At 45.8% G+C, this 25,240-nt stretch overlaps 3 protein-coding genes and 1 pseudogene across 3 annotated transcripts; 2 read left to right on the top strand and 2 right to left on the bottom strand.

Moving 5' to 3' along the window:
• The first annotated feature begins 845 nt into the window (after window positions 1–845).
• Window positions 846–1,660, top strand: LOC127338576 (avenin-E-like). Its single transcript, XM_051364635.1, has one exon. The coding sequence runs from the start codon at window positions 885–887 to the stop codon at window positions 1,524–1,526; it is 642 nt and encodes a 213-aa protein (XP_051220595.1). The 5' UTR covers window positions 846–884; the 3' UTR covers window positions 1,527–1,660.
• A 15,268-nt stretch (window positions 1,661–16,928) lies between these two features.
• Window positions 16,929–17,715, top strand: LOC127338577 (chlorophyll a-b binding protein 2, chloroplastic-like; annotated as a pseudogene).
• A 2,358-nt stretch (window positions 17,716–20,073) lies between these two features.
• On the bottom strand, window positions 20,074–21,312 carry LOC127343630 (probable serine acetyltransferase 1). Its single transcript, XM_051369790.2, has one exon. It carries the CDS (start codon window positions 21,249–21,251, stop codon window positions 20,331–20,333), a length of 921 nt encoding a protein of 306 aa, XP_051225750.1. The 5' UTR covers window positions 21,252–21,312; the 3' UTR covers window positions 20,074–20,330.
• A 2,018-nt stretch (window positions 21,313–23,330) lies between these two features.
• On the bottom strand, window positions 23,331–24,437 carry LOC127343631 (chlorophyll a-b binding protein 2, chloroplastic-like). The gene has a single exon (XM_051369792.1). It carries the CDS (start codon window positions 24,420–24,422, stop codon window positions 23,496–23,498), a length of 927 nt encoding a protein of 308 aa, XP_051225752.1. The 5' UTR covers window positions 24,423–24,437; the 3' UTR covers window positions 23,331–23,495.
• Between the last annotated feature and the right edge of the window lie 803 nt (window positions 24,438–25,240).

Consider the following 25,240-nt stretch of genomic DNA (forward strand, 5'->3'; position numbering starts at 1 on the left):
AGGGCGACGGGGAAGAGGGGGCTCGCGCGGGGCTCGGTTGGAGAGCTCGGTAGCGGCGACTGCTACCGGAGGTGGCTCAAGAAGTAGCAGCCGGAGTGGTCTGGAGGCTAGAGGTGCAAGGGAGGAGAAGGGAGTCACGGGCTCACGCCGCCATGCTCCTAGCGCCTGCGCACGGTCGGGGCCTCAACATTGCCGACGGATTTGGGGATGAAACCCACGGGAGAGACATGGAAAATCTTATCATCTTAGCTATTTGTATTTTAGGCCTTTTATTTATCGTATTTCATGGAAGCATGTCCCCGCTTATCTCGGCTTTTTTTTTTTTTAGATGATCTCGGCTATTTTTAATTCGTTTTGGTTTGGTCACCCCGTCCGTTAAGCAACACAGCCGGCTGAAATTTTCTAATCTACTCCAAAGTTAGTTCAGAAAAAGTAATGTAGTCCTGCATAATCCTTCACACATGAAGTATCACTCACATGAAGTATCACTAGTTTGAACAACTCACACACGATTACAAACATTCTTCCCCACAAGCCATGTCAACTATGGTTTATGCGCAACAACTTGTGCACACAACAAATTCTGCTTCAGAAAAGGATACACCTTGATTACTATTTGACATGTAAAGTGAACAAGATGAGTCATATCAACAAATCCATTTTGATGATCCACCCAATAAATACACGTGTAAGACCACCTAACACTACATACAAATTATCTTTTTGAGGAGCACGGATACACTTTCCATAAACCAAATGCAAAGATGAAAATAAACCATGTCATCTCAGCTATAAATAGGCCCGAACCTTGAAGATCATTCTCCATCTTCCATACTTAAGACAATCATAAGCATCAGAGCACAACACCGATCACTAGTAACAACATGAAGAACTTATTCATCCTAGCTCTCTTTGCCTTAACGGCAATTAGTGCTGATGCCACCACAACTCTAGGTTACGAGAAACAAGGACAACAACAACTATTTCCAGATCCACAACAACAACCACCATTTCCGCAGCAAGAACATGTTCCCTACACATGGGAGCCACCATATCCACAACAACAACCACAATTTCCGCAGCAACAACCATCCCCTCAGCAACAACAACAATTCCCTCAACAACCACCATTTTTTCAGCCATATCCGCAACAACAACAACTGAACCAGTGTAAGAAGTTTCTCTTACAACAGTGTAGCCCGGTGGCGAGAGTGCCATTCTTTCCATCGCAGATGTTGCAGCAGATTAGCTGCCAAGTGATGAGAAAACAGTGTTGCCGCCAACTGGCGGAGATCCCTATGCAGTTTCGGTATCAGGCCATCCAAAATGTCGTGCACGCCATCATCATGCAACAACAACAACCAAAGTTGGGTCAAGGTTTCTTCCAGCCTCACCAGCAGGTCCAGGGCTTCCTCCAGCCTCAACAGCTACAAGTCCAGGCGCTGCAGACACTATCGATGGTGTGTAATGTGAACATCCCACCCCCACAGTTTGGTGATGTCTCTGTCAGCATTGGTGGCTATTGAGAATATATGAGCTCTCGCCGTAGGTAGACATATCAACGATGTTTACCCTATGTAGAGGTGACAAATAAAGTGTGTTAACATGGACCCTTGTTGGTTCAAATTTGGGAATAAAAGACAAAGAAAGTTCTTGTCTCCGTGAAAATTCTTGTTGGTGTTCCTTTCATGTGCATGTTCAAACGTTCATCACTAAGAACAATGTAATGCATCTTTCTAATCATTATTGAATGACTATGCATATTGGATTGAGTAGACTACTATTAAGTAAGGACAAAATGCAACTTAATTTCCTAAGGGTGTGAGGTTAACTCATCCCCGTCCGGATCTATATGCATTAACACTGAGGTTAGCCTTAGATATAATTTATGATTTATATGGGATATAATTGATTTGTTATGTGTAACAGAATGGAGAAAATATACACTAATCTTGTTCCATGCTTTATAGAAACCACAAGTTCCTTCAAACATGCATTTTTCTCTACATTCCACCCCTTTTTCGCTTGGTCTAGTTCATGCATATTTACCTTCGCATTCCCTAGAAGGAAGGGAATGCATGAAAAAGTATACCCCAGCATACAATTTTATCTAACCCCTATTTCCCTAGGCCTAATACGTGTGTATATATATACCTTCACATTCACAAAAAGGAAGAGAATGCATGCAGAAACTACAATTTTCTATAAATGTCACCGCTCTTTCGCTCATCCTAATACGTGTGTACATACCTTCACATTCACATGAAGGAACGAAATGCATGAAAAATATATACAAATATATCATCCCTATAAAGTGTAAAGTGGACGAGTCATGTCCATGTCAACACAATAATACACATGAGGATACGAAACTTACAAATTATGTATAGACTACCAAATTAGATAGAAAGGAGTGTAAAAACAAAATATGTTGCTTTACTCATTGCCAAAGATCGATAAGGTTATGCCCTGTAAAATTGAGTTCAAAGTAAAACAATACACATGTGGCTAAGCAACTTATAATGACATTTAATACATCTTCTGAAAAAGTAGTGAGCCAAAGAAAAGTTGCTTTTGGTTCTTAGTTTGGAGTGACCAGACTCAAGCTAAGCGTCACAAGCGGAAAATTTGAATTGGACTTCTTTTTGTTGTGAGAGGCGAATCAACTCACAATCCCAGCCCAGCACATACATCATTTTGCTTGTTTGCATCTCATCTCGTGTTTGTTGACTGACGACGAGGAAGTCCGGCCAGCCGGAGCCTCCCACCACATCCAAGTTCGTCAGAAGCGACAGCTCTCTCAATTGTGCATAGAGTCTCCTGAATTCCATCATCATAGCCGATCAACGGCCGGTGATCGCGCCATCTGGTAGTCCATTAATGGCGGCAGCGGGGACAACTGGCGTCAGCAGGACCAGTACGGCTATGACCAACAGCGGCGACAAGTCTCTCTTCTTCATTACCCGCACCATCATTCTACCCCTTTCTCCCATCTTGCCTCTACCACTCAGCATGATCATCTTCTTGTTCGGTTTCCAATGGATTGAACGGGATTTACATGGATTGAATTGGACTGAATCCCATATAGGTCAAATTCTCGCCTAATCCCATGTGATACACCCCAATCCAATTGGGAAGTGGGTTAAAAATGCCTAAAGGTGATCATCCTCTTCCCCTTTCTCCCTCAAATATCCGTCGTCTTATGACCTCTCTTTTCCCTTTTGTTTTCCACCTGCAGGTTATAAGAGTGATGATACGTCTCCAACGTATCGATAATTTCTTATGTTCCATGCTTGTTTTATGACAATACCTACATGTTTTATACATACTTTATGTCATATTTATGCATTTTCCGGCACTAACCTATTGACGAGATGCCGAAGTGCCAGTTCCTGTTTTCTGCTGTTTTTGGTTTCAGAAATCCTAGTAAGGAAATATTCTCGGAATTGGACGAAATCAACGCCCAACATCTTATAATTCCACGAAGCTTCCAAAACACCGGAGAGACACCAGAGGATAGGCCCAGGGCCACCACACGTGTGGGCGGCGCGGCCCAGGGGGGCGCGCCCCCCTACTGTGTGGCTGCCCCGCAGCCCCTTCGACTCCGCCTCTTCGCCAATTTAAGTCTCCCTGACCTAAAACATCGACACCGATTGACGAAACCCGAGAAAACCTTCCAGAGCCGCCGCCATCGCGAAACTCCAATTCGGGGGACAGAAGTCTCTGTTCCGGCACCCTTCCGGGACGAGGAATTGCCCCCGAAATCATCTCCACCGCCATCTCCACCGCCATCTTCACCGCCATCGCTGTCTCCATGATGAGGAGGGAGTAATTCACCCCCGGGGCTGCGGGCTCTGCTGTAGCTATGTGGTTCATCTCTCTCTTTGTGATCTAGTTGAATATCATCTATGTGCTACTCTAGTGATGTTATTAAAGTACTCTATTCCTCCTCCATGATGTAATGGTGACAGTGTGTGCATCATGTAGTACTTGGCGTAGTTTATGATTCTGATCTCTTGTAGATTATGAAGTTAACTATTACTATGATAGTATTGATGTGATCTATTCCTCCTTTCATAGCCTGATGGTGACAGTGTGCATGCTATGTTAGTACTCGGTATAATTGCGTTAGTCTATCATGTACTCTAAGGTTATTTAAATATGAATATCGAATGTTGTGGAGCTTGTTAACTCCGGCATTGAGGTGCTCTTGTAGCCCTACACAATTAATGGTGTTCATCATCCAACAAGAGAGTGTAGAGTGGTTTTATTATGTGATCAATGTTGAGAGTGTCTACTAGTGAAAGTATGATCCCTAGGCCTTGTTTCCAAATACTGCAGTCATCGCTTATTTACTGTTTTACCGCATCTTTACTTCCTGCAATATTACTACCATCAACTGCACGCCAGCAAGCTATTTTCTGGTGCCGTTACTACTGCTCATATACATTCATACCACTTGTATTTCACTATCTCTTCGCCGAACTAGTGCACCTATATATCTGACAAGTGTATTAGGTGTGTTGGGGACACAAGAGACTTCTTGTATCGTGATTGCAGGGTTGCTTGAGAGGGATATCTTTGACCTCTTCCTCCCTGAGTTCGATAAACCTTGGGTGATTCACTTAAGGGAAACTTGCTGCTGTTCTACAAACCTCTGCTCTTGGAGGCCCAACACTGTCTACAGGAATAGAAGCGTGCGTAGACATCAAATTATTTTTTGGCGCCGTTGCCGGGGAGGTAAGGTAAAAGGCACTCACACTCCGGTCCCAGGCAACAAAGTTATTTTCTGGCGCCGTTGTAAGTGCTCGAAGTTATTTCCTTTAGATCCTGCAATTGCATCTTTTTGTTTCTTGTTTTTATTTCACTAGTTAGGCATAATGGAAAGCAACATGGAGCTTTTTAATCTATTTCCTGAGTTAAGACATGGATGGTTTGATGCGAAAATTAAAAAACCCATGGAACATATTAGTATGAACGCTTTGAACACCATTGTTACTAATGATATGGAAAATTCTAAGCTTGGGGAAGCTGGTTTTGATGAGCTTGATATTTTTAGTCCCCCAAGCATTGAGAAGAAAATTTTCTTTCATGATACTTTGCCTCCTATTTATGATGATTATAATGATAGTGGTCTTTTGGTGCCGCCTACTATGGAGAGTACATTTTATTATGATTATACTATGCCTCCTACACTTGATGAGAATAATAATGATAGCTACTTTGTTGAATTTGCTCCCACTACAACTAATAAAATTGATTATGCTTATGTGGAGAGTAATTATTTTATGCATGAGACTCATGATAAGAATGCTTTATGTGATAGTTATATTGTTGAGTTTGTTCATGATGCCACTGAAAATCTTTATGAGAGAGGAAAATATGGGTGTAGAAGTTTTCATGTTACTAAAACACCTCTCTTTTTGCTGAAAATCTTGAAGTTGCGCTTGTCTAGTCTTTCTATGCTTGTTGCATTATACTTCATGAATTTGTTTATTTACAAGATTCCCTTTCATAGGAAGTGGGTTAGACTTAAATTTGTTTTGAATTTGCCTTTTGATGCTCTCTTTTGCTTCAACTCTTATTTCTTGCGAGTGCATCATTAAAATTACTGAGCCCATCTTAATGGCTATAAAGAAAGCACTTCTTGGGAGATAACCCATGTTTTTATTTTACTACAGCAATTTTGTTTTATATTTGTGTCTTGGAAGTTGTTACTACTGTAGCAACCTCTCCTTATCTTTATTTTATTGCATTGTTGTGCCAAGTAAAGTCTTTGATAGCAAGGTTGATACTAGATTTGGATTTCTGCGCAGAAACAGATTTCTGTCTGTCACGAATTTGGGCAGGGTTCTCTGTAGGTAACTCAGAAAAATCTTCCAATTTACGTGCGTGATCCTCAGATATGTACGCAACTTTCATTCAATTTGAGAATTTTCATTTGAGCAAGTCTGGTGTCTCTAAAAAATTCGTCTTTACGGACTGTTCTGTTTTGACAGGTTCTGCCTTTTATTTCGCATTGCCTCTTTTGCTATGTTGGATGGATTTCTTTGTTCCATTGACTTCCAGTAGCTTTGAGCAATGTCCAGAAGTGTTAAGAATGATTGTTTCACCTCTGAACATGTGAATTTTTGATTATGCACTAACCCTCTAATGAGTTGTTTTGAGTTTGGTGTGGAGGAAGTTTTCAAGGATCAAGAGAGGAGGATGATACAATATGATCAAGGAGAGTGAAAGCTCTAAGCTTGGGGATGCCCCGGTGGTTCATCCCTGCATATTTCAAGAAGACTCAAGCATCTAAGCTTGGGGATGCCCAAGGCATCCCCTTCTTCATCGACAACATTATCAGGTTCCTCTAGTGAAACTATATTTTTATTCCATCACATCTTATGCGCTTTACTTGGAGCGTCTGTATGTTTTTGTTTTGTTTTGTTTGAATAAAGTTGGATCCTAGCATTCATTGTGTGGGAGAGAGACACGCTCCGCTGTTGCATATGGACAAATATGTCCTTAGCTTTACTCATAATGTTCATGGCGAAGGTTGAATCTGCTTCGTTAATTGTTATATGGTTGGAAACGGGAAATGCTACATGTGGTAATTGGTAGAATGTCTTGAATAATTTGATACTTGGCAATTGTTGTGCTCATAAGGATCATGTTTAAGCTCTTGCATCATATACTTTGCACCTATTAGTGAAGAAATACATAGAGCTTGCTTAAATTTGGTTTGCATGATTGGTCTCTCTAAGGTCTAGATATTTTCTAGTAAGGGTTTGAACAACAAGGAAGACGGTGTAGAGTCTTATAATGCTTGCAATATGTTCTTATGTGAGTTTTGCTGTACCGGTTCATACTTGTGTTTGCTTCAAACAACCTTGCTAGCCTAAGCCTTGTATTGAGAGGGATTACTTCTCATGCATCCAAATCCTTGAGCCAATAACTATGCCACTTGTGTCCACCATACCTACCTACTACATGGTATTTCTCCGCCATTCCAAAGTAAATTGCTTGAGTGCTATCTTTAAACACTTCAAAAGTTATTACCTCTTATTTGTGTCAATGTTTTATAGCTCATGAGGAAGTATGTGGTGTTTATCTTTCAATATTGTTGGGCAACTTTCACCAATGGACTAGTGGCTTCATCCGCTTATCCAATAATTTTGCAAAAAGAGCTGGCAATGGGGTTCCCAGCCCCAAATTAATTAACCTTCATAATTTTACAAAAAAAAGACACTCCTCCATGGTATGTGATTGTTGGACGGCACCCGAGGATTCGGTTAGCCATGGCTTGAGAAAGCAAAGGTGGGGAGGAGTGTCATCTAAATAAAACTAAAATAAAAAGGTACTCCTTCATGGTATGAGATTGTTGGCAGGCACCCGAGGATTCGGTTAGCCATGGTTTGTGAAAGCAAGGTTGGAAGGAGTGCCACCCAAAAATAAAAATCTTTCATGGGAGCCGCTCTTTGAAGGTCTGTCTGGCAAGGGGGTTAGAGTGCCCACTACCATTCGTTGACAACAACAAACACCTCTCAAAACTTTACTTTTATGCTCTCTTTATGTTTTCAAAATAAAAGCTCTAGCACAAATATAGCAATCAATGCTTCCCTCTTCGAAGGGCCATTCTTCTACTTTTATGTTGAGTCAGTTTACCTATTTCCTTCTATCTTAGAAGCAAAAATTTGTGTTAACTGTGCATTGATTCTTACATGCTTGCATATTTGCACTTATTATATTACTTTATGTTGACAACTATCCATGAGATAAATATGTTACAAGTTGAAAGAAACCGCTGAAACTTATATCTTCCTTTATGTTGCTTCAATGCCTTTACTTTGAATTTATTGCTTTATGAGTTAACTCTTATGCAAGACTTATTGATGCTTGTCTTGAAAGTACTATTCATGAAAAGTCTTTGCTATATGATTCAATTGTTTACTCATTGTCTTTACCATTGCTTCGAATCGCTGCATTCATTACATATGCTTACAATAGTATTGATCAAGATTATGATAGCATGTCACTTCAGAAATTATCTTTGTTATCGTTTACCTACTCGGGACGAGTAGGAACTAAGCTTGTGGATGCTGATACGTCTCCAACGTATCGATAATTTCTTATGTTCCATGCTTGTTTTATGACAATACCTACATGTTTTATACATACTTTATGTCATATTTATGTATTTTCCGGCACTAACCTATTGACGAGATGCCGAAGTGCCAGTTCCTGTTTTCTGCTGTTTTTGGTTTCAGAAATCCTAGTAAGGAAATATTCTCGAAATTGGACGAAATCAACGCCCAACATCTTATAATTCCACGAAGCTTCCAGAACACCGGAGAGACACCAGAGGAGAGGCCCAGGGCCACCACACGTGTGGGCGGCGCGGCCCAGGGGGGCGCCCCCCCTACTGTGTGGCTGCCTCGCAGCCCCTCCGACTCCGCCTCTTCGCCTATTTAAGTCTCCCTGACCTAAAACATCGACACCGATTGACGAAACCCGAGAAAACCTTCCAGAGCCGCCGCCATTGCGAAACTCCAATTCGGGGGACAGAAGTCTCTGTTCCGGCACCCTGTCGGGACGGGGAATTGCCCCGGAGTCATCTCCACCGCCATCTCCACCGCCATCTTCACCGCCATCGCTGTCTCCATGATGAGGAGGGAGTAATTCACCCCCGGGGCTGAGGGCTCTGCTGTAGCTATGTGGTTCATCTCTCTCTTTGTGATCTAGTTGAATATCATCTATGTGCTACTCTAGTGATGTTATTAAAGTACTCTATTCCTCCTCCATGATGTAATGGTGACAGTGTGTGCATCATGTAGTACTTGGCGTAGTTCATGATTGTGATCTCTTGTAGATTATGAAGTTAACTATTACTATGATAGTATTGATGTGATCTATTCCTCCTTTCATAGCTTGATGGTGACAGTGTGCATGCTATGTTAGTACTCGGTATAATTGCGTTGGTCTATCATGCACTCTAAGGTTATTTAAATATGAATATCGAATGTTGTGGAGCTTGTTAACTCCGGCATTGAGGTGCTCTTGTAGCCCTACACAATTAATGGTGTTCATCATCCAACAAGAGAGTGTAGAGTGGTTTTATTATGTGATCAATGTTGAGAGTGTCTACTAGTGAAAGTATGATCCCTAGGCCTTGTTTCCAAATACTGCAATCATCGCTTATTTACTGTTTTACCGCATCTTTACTTCCTGCAATATTACTACCATCAACTGCACGCCAGCAAGCTATTTTCTGGTGCCGTTACTATTGCTCATATACATTCATACCACTTGTATTTCACTATCTCTTCGCCGAACTAGTGCACTTATACATCTGACAAGTGTATTAGGTGTGTTGGGGATACAAGAGACTTCTTGTATCGTGATTGCAGGGTTGCTTGAGAGGGATATCTTTGACCTCTTCCTCCCTGAGTTCGATAAACCTTGGGTGATTCACTTAAGGGAAACTTGCTGCTGTTTTACAAATCTCTGCTCTTGGAGGCCCAACACTGTCTACAGGAATAGAAGCGTGCGTAGACATCAAGTGAGAGACCCGCATAATTGTTGAGAGTATGAGAGGTTGGAGAAATTGTTCCCTAGTATCTGTATTAAACCCCAAAGTTGAAAATCTAACACAATTTTGGATAGTGGCTTTGCACTTTGGGTCTTAAGAACATATGAAAATAAAATCATGGATCTAACGAATTCTAGATATTATGGCTACAGATGTTTGTTGAGTAAATATGACAGCTTGTGTTTTGTGCATACATGCTAAGGAAGTGCAAAGATTCCTCTTGTCCTTTTTGTACGATCCACACATTTTTCATATTTTTTTATCAAGTCATGAACAACTTGTTTATTTATCTGAACAATGCAAATAAATGGAAATCTTCACACTTTGAGCAAAATGATGAAGCCGTGTAAAGCATTACTAATATAATCCATAACCATTAGTTATACAGCATTATAAACCTGAGAAATGTCATGATATGCTAATGCCACTTCATCTTACCAACTAATAGTAGAACACTCCAAAGTTAGTTCAGAAAAAGTAATGTAGTCCTGGACAACCCTTAACACATGAAGTATCACTAGTCTGAATAATACTCACACAAGATTACAAACATTCTTCCACACAAACCATGTCAACTATGGTTTATGCACAACAACTTATTCACACAACAAATTCTGCTTCAGAAAAGGATACACCTTGATTACTATTTGACATGTAAAGTGAACAAGATGAGTCATATCAACAAATCCATTTTGATGATCGACCCAATAATACATATGTAAGACCACCTAACACTACATACAAATGATCTTTTTGAGGAGCATGCATACACTTTCCATAAACCAAATGCAAAGATGAAAAGAAACCATGTCATCTCAGCTGTAAATAGGCCCGCACCTTGAAGAGCATTCTCCATCTTCGATACTTAATTAAGACAATCATATGCATCCGATCACAGCATCGAACACTAGTAACAACATGAAGAACTAATTCATCCTAGCTCTCCTTGCCTTCACGACAATTAGTGTTGATGCCACCACAACTCTGGGTTACGAGAAACAAGGACAACAACAACTATTTCCAGATCCACAACAACAACCACCATTTTCGCAACAAGAACCCTTTCCCTACACATGGTAGCAACCAATTCCACCGCAATAACAACCACAATTTCTGTAGTAACAACCATCCCCTCAGCAACAACAACAACAATTCCCTCAACAACCACCATTTATACAGCCATATCTGCAACAAAATTGAACCAGTGTAAGAAGTTTCTCTTACAACGGTGCAGCCTGGTGGCGAGAGTGCCATACTTTCCATCGTATATTGTGTGGCCTTTGAGACATAACATTTTCAGTTGAAACTAGGTTTCCCTGTAATACATTATATAGGTAATGGTATGGTTGAGATAGATGCGTGTTGACTAGCCATGTGTCCTCCCCAAATTGAGTTTACTCGTCATTACCCACCTTCAAAGAACCGCATTTAAAGAACTCATACTTTGATTTCATTAGGCACTTCCAAAAAGGTGAGTCCATTGATTTGGGTTTTACTTGGGATATAGATTTAGAGTAAAGATATTTATTTTGTATGAGTTCTTATTATACCCCTTGTTTGGGTAAGAGTTTAAAAATCACTTTTTTTAACATACACTTATTCTTGATATCAAGCACTTCCACTCCAAGGCCACCCTGATGCTTTCGTCGACAAATGAAGATCCATCGATTTAGCCTATACTTCCTCTTATGGACATCGCTTTGCCAAAAAAATGTGATATAAAGAAATCCAATATTTCCATACCCTTTTCGGCATTTCAAAGAAATATAAGCATTGGTAGGCTAGTTAAAACTCAATTAATTAGCACTAAACGATCACCATATGACAATAGTTTTCCCATCCAACTTGCTAAAGTTTTTTCTCAAAATGATCCTCTATGGCTTTCCATTCATTATTTTTAAATTTTCGAAAATGAATTGGGATTCCCAAATATTTGAATGGGAATGATCTAGTTTCAAATCAAAAGAGGTTCATATAATCCTCCACAACATCCTTAGCCCCATCAAAAGAGAAAACTTTGCTCTTATGGAAGTTAATTTTCCGTCCCGAGAGTTGTTCGAAGATACATAGAATCAACTTCATATTAAGCGTTTTTTCAAGATTGTATTCCAGAAAAATAAGTGTTTCATCCACATACTGCAAGATGAAAATGCCACATCAACTAGATGTGGTATCAAACCATCAACCTCACCGTCTTCCTTAGCACGTGCAGTTAAAATTGCAAGCATATCGTTAAACAACATAGGTGACAGCGGGTAACCTTGTCTCAATCCTTTCCTAGTTGGAAATAATTAACTATGTCATGATTAACCTTAATACCAACATTGCCTTTGCTAATAAAATTATCTATGCGATGACACCATTTAGGGTTAAACCCCTTCATCCGCATGACCTGCTGTAAGAAAGGCCACTTAACCTTGTCGTACGCCTTTTCGAAGCTCATGAATAGCCCCGTGAAGAATTAGTACTCGTTCCATAATATGTCTCACTGACATGAAGGACATTTGCGTGGGCCTGATAACAATATGCACAACCTTAGTAAAATGATTTCTTCCCACCTTTGCGAAGATTTTAGAACTTACATTCAATAGGAAGATCGGTCTGTACTGCTGAATCTGAACAACATTCTCTTCTTTAGGGAGCAAAATTATAGTGCCGAAATTTAGATGAAAGAGAAGAAGTTCCCCTCATTGGAAAAGTTCGAACAAGTTCATCAGATCCTTTTTAACTACTGACCAAATTTTTTGATAAAACTCGGACAGAAACCTATCTGGCCCGGGAGATTTATTCTTTTCCATGTGCAGAATGGTCTCATACACCTAATTGAAGATAGTCATGTAACTTGTGTTCCTTGGTCGATACACCTGACCAGTCGATAACATCGTGATTAAGATGCTTTCTTTGTGGGTGGATTTAATTTTCCTATCAGATGGAGAATCGGTGCCTGATGTGTAATAGAGATGAGACGCTACCGTGGTAAGATTCATGTCTTCGATTTTTTTAACATAAGGCCTCAGGCTTCGCTTTATATATAAAGCCTCGAACAGGGACATTACATAGTCGGTTACAACATAGATAACGTCATAAGTGCTAGCAAATACAACACAACGCTTGAAACAAGCCAACAAGGGTAAAAGAGAGAAACAAACAGGCAAAACTAAGCCTCCATAAGCATCACGTCGACGTCCTCAGGCTCTAGTTTACACGTGCAACCTCCTCACTGCACCCATCACCTCGTCCAGTCGTGTTCTGTTCATCGCTAGACTTCATAAGAATTGACATTTGAAAGAACATATCAGATGGGTTGGAGATCATTTTCCCTTCGATAGTTAGTTTATTGCGGATATTTCACAAAGTTCAGCACATGGCTGCGAAAGTGAACCAAACTATCCTACGGAGGGAACCCGGGAGCCAGGGGCGTATCCAGTTGGGGTGCCATGGCCCCCCCTCCAAAATACCATTTTTTTCTTCTTATAGACAAGTATTAGGACTAATTCCATGCTATATCAGGAATTAAAATGCAAGATAATTAAATTTTTGTGGTCAAAGCTTCGCAACCCCACCTATCTGATCCTAGATCTGCAAAAAGGCAAAAAAAAAAAAAAAACTTTCTAAGCAGCTCCAAGAATAATTCCTTCAGAGTTTTGCACAAAGCTGGCTTGCACTAAGCACAGCGAGCCAAGCGAAGAACTGGCATGGGGGCGTCGCTAGCCCAAATGCACGCTGTGAAGCAAGTTTGAGTGGCGCCAATAAACTGTGCGGCATACGTAGAGGCCGCCGAGTACACTGTACACGCCGTCCGCGGTGCAACGCCAAGAGACGCAGTCCGGTCACACAGACCACCAGCAGTTCGATCACACAGCCAACTGCGGCAAGTCACGTTTCAAGTGCCTCAACCAAATCGTTCATGGCGTGAGCAATAGTTAGATTCTTGCGGGTGCAGGCCTGAAATAGATTTGGAGCCATTTCATCGATGCAGACCTTCCCAGCCAGCGGTCAGTCTAGAACACCAGTCGCTCGCCTCGCCATGGCTTAGATGGATAGCGACGTCCAGGTCTGCCAAACCCGCGTTCTCAGAGCGATGCTGGTGGCCTGCATATCGTGGATGCCCAAGCCGACGTAGATCTCTGGCCTGCATACTGATCTCCACTTGACCAGGCATTTTTTTTTTTGAGCCAAATATCTGAACTTTTTTTTTTTGAAACGAGGCAAAAGACTTGCAGTTTTCATTAATAGAGTAGAAGTACAGAATTTGGCCGGTTTATTAACGGAAAACCGGCCGAAAACCGAAACAAGTGCCCCGACGCTCGTTATGGAGCACGACCGCCGCGGGGGCACAGAGCCACCCTGGCAACCCACACAAGATACACAGGGCTCCGAAGCGAGAAGTCGTCGCGGTTGACCTTCAACGTCATCGTCATCACTCTTCAGCGACTCCGACTTCACCGAAGAACCAACCACCAAGACCCCGCCGAAGCGGCACCGTGAAGCTCAAGCCGGCCACCGCCAAACAAGCGACTCCTCGTGAAGCAACAGGCAGCTCCGACTCTGATGACAAGCTCCGAAGAGGATAAGCGCAAGACATGCGCCGAGGAAGATCATCGCCAGAGGGCCACCCAGCAGGTCATCGTACGCTGCTCAAATGAAGAAACTCGACAAACCATAGCAGCTCCGACTCCACCGCAAGCGAAACACAAGACGAGGAAGCTCGGACGCTCGCTGAAGCCAAGGTCTTGACGCTACCAAAACATCGCTCACCACCGCCATCGTTGCCACACAAGCCACCACACGGACCTCACACATCACCGGCCACCCGCCGAGATGCCGTACAAGTCCAGCCTCAGGAAAGCACGATGGGGAACAAAGTCTTCAAGACCACGCCCCCAAGAGGGAAGCGACGTGGATCGACGCCGTCGTCCGGCCCTGCCACGGCCTAGGCTTTCACCCGAAGAACTAAGCTCCGGGAGCGGAGGAGGTTGAAGGCTCCATGAAGGCCCCCAAGATGATAGCGACATCCGCAGCTGCCGCGCCATCAGCTTTCGCTCGGAGCAGCCGAACCTCCGCACTCCCACGTTGCCGAACGGAGATGAGGGAGACCCACAACGCCGCCGGCCTGCGAACCACTAGCACAGCACCTCCCACGCGGCGACGACGCCACACCACATAGGACCACCAACCTCACCGCCGGCAGGAGCCGACGCCCGCCGCGACGAGCAACCGACAACAACCGGCAGATCACCACCCGCAGCGGAAGAAGCAGGGGAGAGGGGCTGCCACCCCGCTCACCCTCGCCGGACAACAGCTGTGAGCCGCCGTCGACGACGCCACATCTGGGAGGAGCCGGAGCTCCGCCCGCCGCCGCGCCGCTTCGAACCACCGGGGGTGCAGATGGGGGCGCCGAGCCAGGCCGCCGGCCGACCAGGCCGAGCCAGCGACCCGGAGCAAGCCTGGGCAGGCCCGCAGGAGCCCATGTGGGCCCTGTGCACGCGCCGCCAAGCCCCGCCGCGCCCCGCTGCACCACCTCCGGCCCCCGACCTCGACCGGGCCACGGACCACCTGTCGCCCGCAGCCCCGCCGGCGCCCAGCCGCCGGCCCGCCGCGCTCGCCGCACATCGCCGCGCCCGGGCGAGCTCCTCCTCGCCAGGGGACGCGGGAGGGGGAGAGAATGCCCCGCCGCCACCTTCCCCGGGGGCGCGCGCGGCTTTGCCGGCCCCCCTCCAGCGGTGGCGAAGCGAGGGAGAGGGGTGGAGGGGTGAGAGGCGGCGGCGGCAGGGTTCCCCCCTTGTCGCCAGAGGAGGGCAACGCGGGGGGAGAGAGGGAGCGTTTTTCTGTATTAATATCTGAACTATATTAAGTAAGGAAACTGGAAATTACAAGAACAGTCCAGACATGGGACGACTGTCCCCATTTCACAGAAGGAACCCTGAAGAAACAAAAAAATAACAAACAAGCCCTTGGGATCTTCTGCGCAGAACCTGATCCGCTGCCGCACGCCTCGGAGCCTCATCGTCGCCGGAAGGAGAGAAGAAGCTCCCGCGCGCCACAGCTGAGTCGCCGGAGAGGAACTTAGAGGAGAACTCCTCGTTGAAGTCGCTCTGTATTGGTTAACCTTGTATATTCTCATGCTCTATCATACTATCTTGAGGTGTATATAGAATTCTTCATTTGTTTGGATGCTCTAAATCTTATTTAACCATAGCTCAACTTATGAGACTATCATGACGCCGACTTAGAGCCATAACTTAAATTCTTCACTTGGAATCAAGCACTCAAGATCTTGATCATTCATTGATTAAGCTAGAGCATGGCTAATATTGAGTTCCTCATAAGAACTCCATCTTGATTTCTTCCTCTTGATCATATCACATATATATCTTCAAATCGATGATCTTGATGCCAATACACAAGGTATATCTTAATCTTCATGGCATCCATACTTGAATCCAACATATGGAATACTAGTAGTACATATGGAATATTCCTTCATATAAACTCAATGAAAACATTAGCCCATAGGGGTTGTCATTAATTACCAAAACCACACATAAGGGCAATGTACCCTTACACATATCCACCTGGCACCAACATTATGCTTGCATGCTATATGGCTATATTCTTATTGGCTATTGCTGCCTTGACTCCCTATCCAGTCCTATTGGAAATCGATATGTCCACATGCCATCTCCCAGTTGGCTACGCCTGACATATACCCTTCGGGTACCCATTGTTAGTATACCTTGCTCGGCCCGGCCCAATATGGAGAAGGCCCAACAAGGCAACCCGAAGAAGTAGTCGACTAGGACTCTTGTAAAACCCTAGGCTGGTTGCATATATAAAGCTAGCCAGGGCACCCGATAGAGGGGAGGACAACAGATAGACAACATAGGTCCGCTACGGCGGCACCATGTAAACATACTTATGCTCATATACTAGATTGCTAGCAGCATGTAGGGATCCTCCACCGAGGGGACCCGAAGCTGGGTACATCATGTGCCTAATCTCGTTCCTGGAATCTCCATCGTCGCTCTCGCCCGAAACCCAAGTCTACAATCTGTAGGCATTGGCGAGGTGATCCCTCGTCAACGCCCACTTTCATAAGGTTACACTTTACATGTAAGCAATACGTTCACACAGGTGGCATGCTAAGACAGAATCAAAGAAACCAAAGTTCAACCATATCATTAGGAGAGATATCGACAGACCCATCCACGCAGTGACATAGCGGGTAAGGCCCTCACGAAGTCACAACTGCACTCACTATTGAAACTCCACCACAGGTCTCTTTTTCACACCACGGCCTATAGCTTACAAGCACAACACGAGCAACATTGTCTCCCCGGTCTGCTCCTCCGCAATGGCAGCTTCCACCATGGCACACTCCTCCCCAACTCTTGCAGATAAGCTCTCCACCTCCAATGTGTTCAGCGAGGGCCACATTAAGATGCGCAAGGCGGCCTCCAAGTCCAAGCCTACCGCGTCTGGAAGCTCGTGGTACGGCCATGACCTTGCCCTCTACCTTGGCTCATTGTCAGGGCAGCCACCATCCTACCTCACCGGTGAGTTCCCTGGGGACTACGGCTGGGGCACAGCTGGTCTCTCGACCGATCCTAAGACATTCGCCGAGAATAGGGAGCTTGAGGTGATCCACTATTGGTGGGCCATGCTCTACGTGCTTGGGTGTGTCTTCCCGGAGCTTGTAGCTCGCAATGGTGTCAAATTCGGTGAAGCAGTTTGATTCAAGGCCGGATCTCAGATCTTCAGTGAGGTGGCCTAGACTACCTCGGCAACTCCAGCCTCGTCCACACACAGAGCATCCTCACCATTTGGGATTGTCGGGTCGTGCTCATGTGCGTTGTTGAGGGGTACCGTGTTGCAGGTGGCCCACTCGGGGAGATTATTGACCCACTCTACCCCGGCGGAAGCTTCAACCCTCTTGGCTTGGCTGAAGACCCAGAGGCATTCACAGAGCTCAAGGTGAAGGAGATCAAGAATGACCGGCTTGCCATGTTCTCCATGTTTGAATTTTTGTGCAAGCCATCGTAACTAGCAAGGGGCCCCTAGAGAACCTTGCTGACCACATCGTCGACCCTGTCAACAACAATTCCTGGGCATTCTCCACGAACTTCACCCTCGGAAAGTGATTGATCGGGCCATGCAAGTCATTGCGCAACTTCGAAAGCAGGGTTTTGAGCTTATTGCCAATGGGCATTGGAAACATGGAACTGATGGCTGTGGTGAAATAAGTGTTTTTTCCACCTACATTTGTTGATTCGGGTTGGTTGTATCATGTAATATCATTTGATTGGTTTATGACACAAGAGTGAGATAGACTTGCAAGAATTGATGTAAAGTATGGAATGATTCCATGCAGTGTCTGGAAGACCAATGGGAAAGGAAAGATTAAATCGTATCAATCAAAACAAAAGCGGCTTAGCCCGAGAGGACTACTCACACATCACGACTAATATAACAATAATAAATATTAAAATAAAATTACCTGAAGGTGACCTCATAATTGATAGTCTTACAATATCGCTAATCGCGATGAAATAAAGATACGAATGGAATGGCTATTAAGCTGGCTAGTGGAATGTCTACGAAGATAGGTGATGGCGGCGGCATCGCTTCGGCGTTGAGGAATGGATAGATGTCTCTATGACGGCTGCTGCCCACTTCTTTGAATTCAAATTCATCCGAATTGATATGTTCCAAGTTGGAACATCACGATTGCATAGGAAACATATCAATTAGTGCGAACGTCCAAAGACTCATATCAATCGCCCACAAGATTGATTAAAACCATGGAATAAGCATAAGAGATCATATCAATTAGTGTGAACGTGCGAAGATTCGAATCAATCACCCACAAGATTGATTAAAACCACGGGCTGCTATAGTGTTTACCACAGGTTTCTGTTTTATGTTTGGAATCTAGTTTGAGCACATGTGTCCGGAGACGAGCAATTTGACTTGTACCAACACTAATTTAGTTCTCAAACTGTGGACCCCATTATATATTATATATAGAGGGCGTCAAAGATGATACCCAATTTAGTAATGGGTGTAGCATTATTTCACAACAGGGCATCTTCGCAGCACGTACAGTACAGTTCACCTTCTCCCCGCCGCCGTCACCGGAGCCTATAGGTAGCCATACAGGCAGACACAATAAGAACATCATGGCTGATCTGTTTGGTATTTTGCAGATGCTGCATGGATGTTTTGGTGTTTTCCCATATCAACGGTGTTTGTTTTAAAAGAAATGACACATCTGAAAGTATTAAGTATATGGAGGGAGAGACGCATGTTCAGAAGGTTATCTGGAATTGCCAGAAAGTAGTTTGAGCACAATTATCCGGGCGTACATCAATTTTGTTATGCGGAGTATAGAATGCCAACTTCTGGAATGGGTACTATTTTGTTATGCGGAGTATAGAATGCCAACTTCTGGAATGGGTACTATTTTGTTATGCGGAGTATAGAATGCCAACTTCTGGAATGGGTACTATTTTGTTATGCGGAGTATAGAATGCCAACTTCTGGAATGGGTACTATTTTGTTATGCGGAGTATAGAGTGCCAACTTTTGGAATGGGTACTTTCTCACGTGTCATACTCTTCACCTGAGAGAAGGCTTAGGAGACGATTAGGGTTTATTTTTGTCTCCCGTCCGTGTAGCCGGCGATTTTCCTCGCTTATGTGGCTTTCGGGCTATGGAGGCGGGGTGGATCTCAGCCCCCGTCGGCGTGACGGCTCCGTTCCTCTGGTTTTAGTTTTTTGGTTTGGTGGGGCAGCGGCGCAACGCACATGTAACCGGAGACGAGCAATTTGATTTGTACCAACACCAATTTTAGTTGTCAAACTATGGATGCCATTATAGAGGGCCTCAAAGATGATGCACAATTCAGCAATGGACGTGACATTTAACTAGAGGGCATCCTCACAAGAATTACGGCAACTGGCCTAGGGAGAACCCTGGATGGCCTTAGACATCTGCAGCTAGCTTACCCTTGTTTGGGGTAGTGATGTTTTTGTCTGTAGGTTGTGCTCGGTGTCCTGTAGGCTACATTTTGAGCTTTCCCAAAAAACTCTATAACTTGAATGTTGTAAACCTCGGTTGGTTTCAGAAATGGAACCGGGGCTAGGCCCCTTTCTCCTAAAACCTTGTCCCCGCTGCCGTCACGGGAGGCAGCCAGAGTAAGAGCATCATGCGTGATCACTCTGTCTTAATGCTGCATGGATGTTTTGGTGTTTTCTCATGTCACAGGTGTTTGTTTTAGAAGAAATGACACATCTGAAAGTAGTTCAGAAGCATGTTCAGAAGCTCTCAACCTGATTGTTGAGAAGCATGTTGAAAGAAATGACACATCTGGTGTTTTCCCATGTGAGTGGAGTGAGAGATGCATGTTCAGGAGCTCTCCATGTGGTTGTTTTATGTTTGGAATTGCAGAAAGTATTTTTTTTAGAATGTTCAGAAATTAGTTTTAGCACGATTATCCAGACTGTACCAACACCAATTTTGTTCGGGAGTATAGAGAACATGAAAGATGATGCCAACTTTTGTGATGGGTACTGTATAACATTTCACTAGAGAGCATCTTGGCAAAAATTACAGGTACAGGGTGAACCTATAGTTGAGTACATATGGGCGGAGTGGAGCACGGGGATGTACGATAATACTGTTCACCTTCTCGCCTCACCGGAGGCAGATCTTACAGAGGAGGGCAGTGGCACCTTTTGCTCGGCTGAATGGCTCCTCAAATGGTGTAGTCTGACCACTGCTGTATGAAGGAGGTATGGTCCATGGACTCCCCCGGCGGCATGTCATCGCCCTTCTTCCCGCCGATCAGTCTGGCGGGGTTCCCCACGGCGGTGCTCTTCGGCGGCACATCGATGAGCACGACCGAGCCGGCCCCGATCTTGGCGCCGGCGCCAATGAGGACGTTGCCAAGTATGGTGGCCCCGGCGCCAATCAAGACGCCGTCCCCGATCTTGGGGTGGCGGTCGCCGACGGCCTTGCCGGTCCCGCCGAGGGTGACGTGGTGGAGGATGGAGACGTTGTCCCCGACGACGGCGGTCTCGCCGATGACGACGCCGGTGGCGTGGTCGAGGAGGACGCCCTTGCCGATGGCTGCGGCGGGGTGGATGTCGACGGCGAAGACCTCGGCGACCCGGGACTGGAGCGCGAGCGCGAGGGCGCGGCGGGACTGCGCCCAGAGCACGTGCGCGACGCGGTGGGCCTGGACGGCGAGGAAGCCCTTGTAGTTGAGGAGGCAGTGGGAGAAGCCCGCGCAGGCGGGGTCCCGGGCGCGCACGGCGAGCAGGTCGGCGACGGCGGCGGCGCGGACGGTGGGGTGCGCGGCGAGGGAGGCGAGGAAGAGGTCGTAGAGGAGGGTGGAGAGCAGCGTGGAGGAGCAGAGCTTGTTGGCGAGGTGGAAGGCGAGGGAGCGGTCGAGGGAAGGGTGGGAGAGCACGGTGGCGTAGAGGAAGGACGCCAGCGCCGGCTCCGCGTCCGCGTCGCGCCGCGCCTCCGCCTTGATCTGGGACCAGACCCAGGATTCCTCGCTGTCTGATTCCGGGGGCGGGTAGGCCGGTACGATGGCCGGGTGGAGGGCCGGTGGCGCGTGGCGGCGCGGCTGGGGATCGGGGTCTGCGCGGAGGGGCTGCCCGGCCGTCATTGTCGTCGCCTCTACGGTGTCTGGGCGCCGTCCGCGGGAGAGAATGTATAGGAGGCAGGGGCCGCGTGCAGACACGTCGTGGACCTCCTCGCCAATCCAATTCCAAGCTTATCCCAACCAACCACACAGCGAGGTGGTACACGCAACACGACACCACACGGAGACCACGAGCCCGAGTTGCCGACCTGCAACTGGGCCCCCTCCCCGGGGTGGGCCGGTTGACTTCGGTGGCCTAGCTTGGCTTTGCCATCGACAAAAAAAAGCAGGAGCGAAAAACTGACATGGCGGCCGCGGCGACCAATGCAGCGGACAGGGTGTCAAGGTGGTCTGGGTGGGATGTTATTTTGTACTATGTAGTTTAAATTTTGATGTCAAAATTTGTACTAAAAAAATCAAATTATAATACAAGTGGGATAAAAGTGGGATCCCACTTGACACCCTTAAGCGGTGGCGGCTTTCCCGTCCCGTCGCTTCGAGCGGAGCACACACCGCCGTTTCACCATCTCGTGCCGCACCCGCACCCGCCCCCACCCCTGCAACCCGAGGTGCGTGCATTTGACCCACCTGAATGTCCTGAATGTCGTTAGGCGGCGGCCGCCGATGTGCTCGACGAATGGCTGATGAGCACATCTGCTACCCGGCGGTTGATTGCGGAGCTTTCTCTTTACAGTTGTCTTCATTGCTTGTGCTGCTGCTGCTGCTGCAGTGTTCTCTCACCTGGAAGCACCACTCTACTGGAGTGCCCTATGTCATATTGTCGTCGAGGCTGCAGGCAAGGCGAGATCACCCTTGATTGGTGCCTGATCGCCGAGATCATTCAGAGCTGGAGATGTAAGTATGTTCTGGGAAGGTGATTGGTACTCGACCAGTTATCGAGGGAATTTTCATAAAACATCTGTACATTTTTCTCAATGTCACTTCTTCTATCTAACCAATACAGGTCAGAACAAAATTCTTCTGATAGTTACCTACCTTCAGTATCAGCTACATGATTTCCATTCCTGGGTTCTTGCTTAAAGTTAAGTTAAGTACAAGGCCGAATGGCTGTGAAGAACGGTACTACATTAGTCAGCTTCGTGTGGACTTAATGCTGAAATAAGGACATTTGTTACTTGCGTCTATCAAGATGAGAAAACTTTTGCGACGTCCAACACTCTATGAAAGTAGCGACCAAACAATTCTCCGCTCCCCTGAACGCCGCAAGTGAGACCGCCGCCGACAAAGTGGACGAGGAGAAGGGTATACCCTATTCTTCTTCCGCATTGTGCCGCTACAGCCACCATAACGTCGCTGCCGGCTGGCTAAATTTTACTTTAGGGAACTTATTACAGCACCGGGCGCAGGTCCGAGGTACCCATCCCCACCCGCTGCTGGAGCGACAAGCAGAGGAGACGAGGACCCGTCGATCCCCGGATGGAAAACCCTTGATAGCCGTCTTTCTTAGTCATGGGAGGAAAACCTCTTGAGTTATTCGTACTTTAGGCGTGAAGTGTTGGTGCTACTTCACCAATCAGGGTAGAAAGTAGATATTATCCACTACCATGACTGGTAAACTGCATAATCAGAGTGTTGTTGGTCAGGTAAGGGTAGCAGTTCAAACATATTGTTTTTCTACGCCTTCAAGAGCTTGGTTTCTTTCCAGATTTAGTGCTTGGTGCATCAGCTGCAAATTAGGCATTTGAAGCAAAATTATATTTATCTTCTCACATTCATCATCCCTTCCGTATACTGATATGGTCATCCTTGCTGTGGCCAACAGAGCTGATCAAGAACACAAACGCATACAAATTTGTAAATTACCATGGCCAAGTTGTTACAAAGAAGAAATTTTGGGACTTCCTGCGAGTTTGCAATTCTATTCTGTACCCCGGTTATCCCGAACAGCGCTTCATATTTTCCCTGATGGTGAGTGGTTTCCTTCTATCCAACCATTCTTTTTCACGTCATTAATCAGTTTATTTGACCAAAGTTGAGTACAATGTTTTTTTCTTTCATTGTTACAATTGAATCTTTCCTTTTTAACGGTATCATTCTTTACTTTTAGATCAATTCCTTCAAGTCTACCTTACTCTTGTGTCATAAACCAATCGATTAATATTACATGATACAACCCAAATCAACAAATATAGGTGGGCGGAATGCTTATTTCACCACAGCCTATCAGTTTCATGCTTTCAATGCCCTTTGGCAATAAGCTCAAAGCCCCGCATTCGAAGTTGCACAATGAATTGCATTGCCTGAGAATCACTTGCCGGGGGCGAAGTTGGTGGCGAATGCCCAGGCATTGTTGTTGACAGGGTCGACGATGTGGTCAGCAAGGTTCTGGAGGGGCCCCCTTCCAGTCACGATGGCTTGTACAAAGAATCCAAACATGGAGAACATGGCAAGCCGGCCGTTCTTGATCTCCTTGACCTTGAGCTCTGCGAATGCCTCTGGGTCGTCAGCCAAGCCAAGAGGGTCGAAGCTTCCACCGGGGTAGAGTGGGTCAACAATCTCCCCGAATGGGCCACCCGCAACACGGTACCCCTCGACAGCGCCCATGAGCATGACCTGGCAAGCCCAAATGGCGAGGATGCTCTGTGCGTGGACGAGGCTGGAGTTGCCGAGGTAGTCTAGGCCACCCTCACTGAAGATCTGAGATCCGGCCTTGAACCAAACTGCTTCACCGAATTTGACACCATTGCGAGCTAGAAGCTCCGGGAAAACGCACCCGAGGGCGCCGAGCATGGCCCACCCACAGTGGATCACCTCAAGCTCCCTGTTCTTGCCGAACGTCTCGGGATCGGCCGAGAGACCGGCTGTGTCCCAGCCGTAGTCCCCAGCGAACTCACCGGTGAGGTAGGATGGTGGCTGCCCTGACAATGGGCCAAGGTAGAGGGCACGGTCCGGGCCGTACCACGAGCTGCCAGACACAGCAGGCTTGGACTTGGAAGCCGCCTTGCGCATCATGATGCGGCCCTCACCGAACACATTGAAGGTGGAAGAGGGCTTACCTGCAAGAGCCGGGGAGGAGAGTGCCATGGTGGAAGCTGCCATTGCAGAGGAGAGGACAGGGTAGGAGGGAGACTCTGTTACTTCTGTTATGCTTGTAAGCTGTAGGCCGTGCTGTGAAGTAGTGTGAAGTAGAGACCTGTACTGGAGTTTAAATAGTGAGTGCAGCTGTGATTCCATGAGGGCCTTGCCCGCTATGTCACTGGATGGATGGGCCTATCGGTATCCCTCGTGATGCTCTGATTGGACAATGGTTTCTTTGATTCTGTCTTAGCATGCCACCTATGAATGTATTGCTTACATGTAAAGTGTAACCTTATGGAAGCGGGCACAGCCAATTGGGAGATGGCAGGTGGACATCTCGATTTCCAATAGGACTAGATAGGGAGTCAAGGCAGCAATAGCCAATAGGAATATATCCATATTGCATGCAAGCATAATGTTGGTGCCACGTGGATTTCGTATGCTCAATTCATTGGGTCATGCCATGCAGGTCCACAGTTTTATGTAGAGCCAGATGCCTAAATGAGGATCCTGGGCACTCTGATATCATTTAGATCTTCCTACGAGCAAACTATCCCAGATGACCGATCCAATAGGTAGTGTTGATATAATATAACATAACTATCTTTTACTAGCATATCATTAGTACCTAGAATCAAAATAACTCTTGCTATGAATGTCAAAATCAATTTATGGTTGTGTACTTGGCAGTACAAAATATTTGATTGTTTCAGAAGAATAAGGTGCAAAATGGTTTTACTGAACTACGTTTTTAGATCTTACAGTTTGTCCCCACTTGGCGTGCAAGGATTCTCCCTAATTCTTCTGGGAAGGGATTAACGAAATTGGTGCAAAGTTTCTACATTCCAAATGTAGTTTTGTTTATGTCTCCATATGTTCAGCTCTGATTCTCATTTTTTGCAACACTTCTATAGAAGTATTGTGATGAAAATTTCTGAACGACCAGGTTTACTGCACAAACAGGCTAGTTCCTC

Source organism: Lolium perenne, chromosome 3 (genome assembly GCF_019359855.2).
Source record: "Lolium perenne isolate Kyuss_39 chromosome 3, Kyuss_2.0, whole genome shotgun sequence".
Lineage (NCBI taxonomy): Eukaryota > Viridiplantae > Streptophyta > Magnoliopsida > Poales > Poaceae > Lolium > Lolium perenne.

Excerpts from the sequence above, each read along its gene's own strand:
- LOC127338576 (XM_051364635.1), top strand. The coding sequence starts at position 885 with ATGAAGAACTTATTCATCCTAGCTCTCTTTGCCTTAACGGCAATTAGT.
- LOC127343630 (XM_051369790.2), bottom strand. The coding sequence starts at position 21,251 with ATGACGGCCGGGCAGCCCCTCCGCGCAGACCCCGATCCCCAGCCGCGC.
- LOC127343631 (XM_051369792.1), bottom strand. The coding sequence starts at position 24,422 with ATGGAATCACAGCTGCACTCACTATTTAAACTCCAGTACAGGTCTCTA.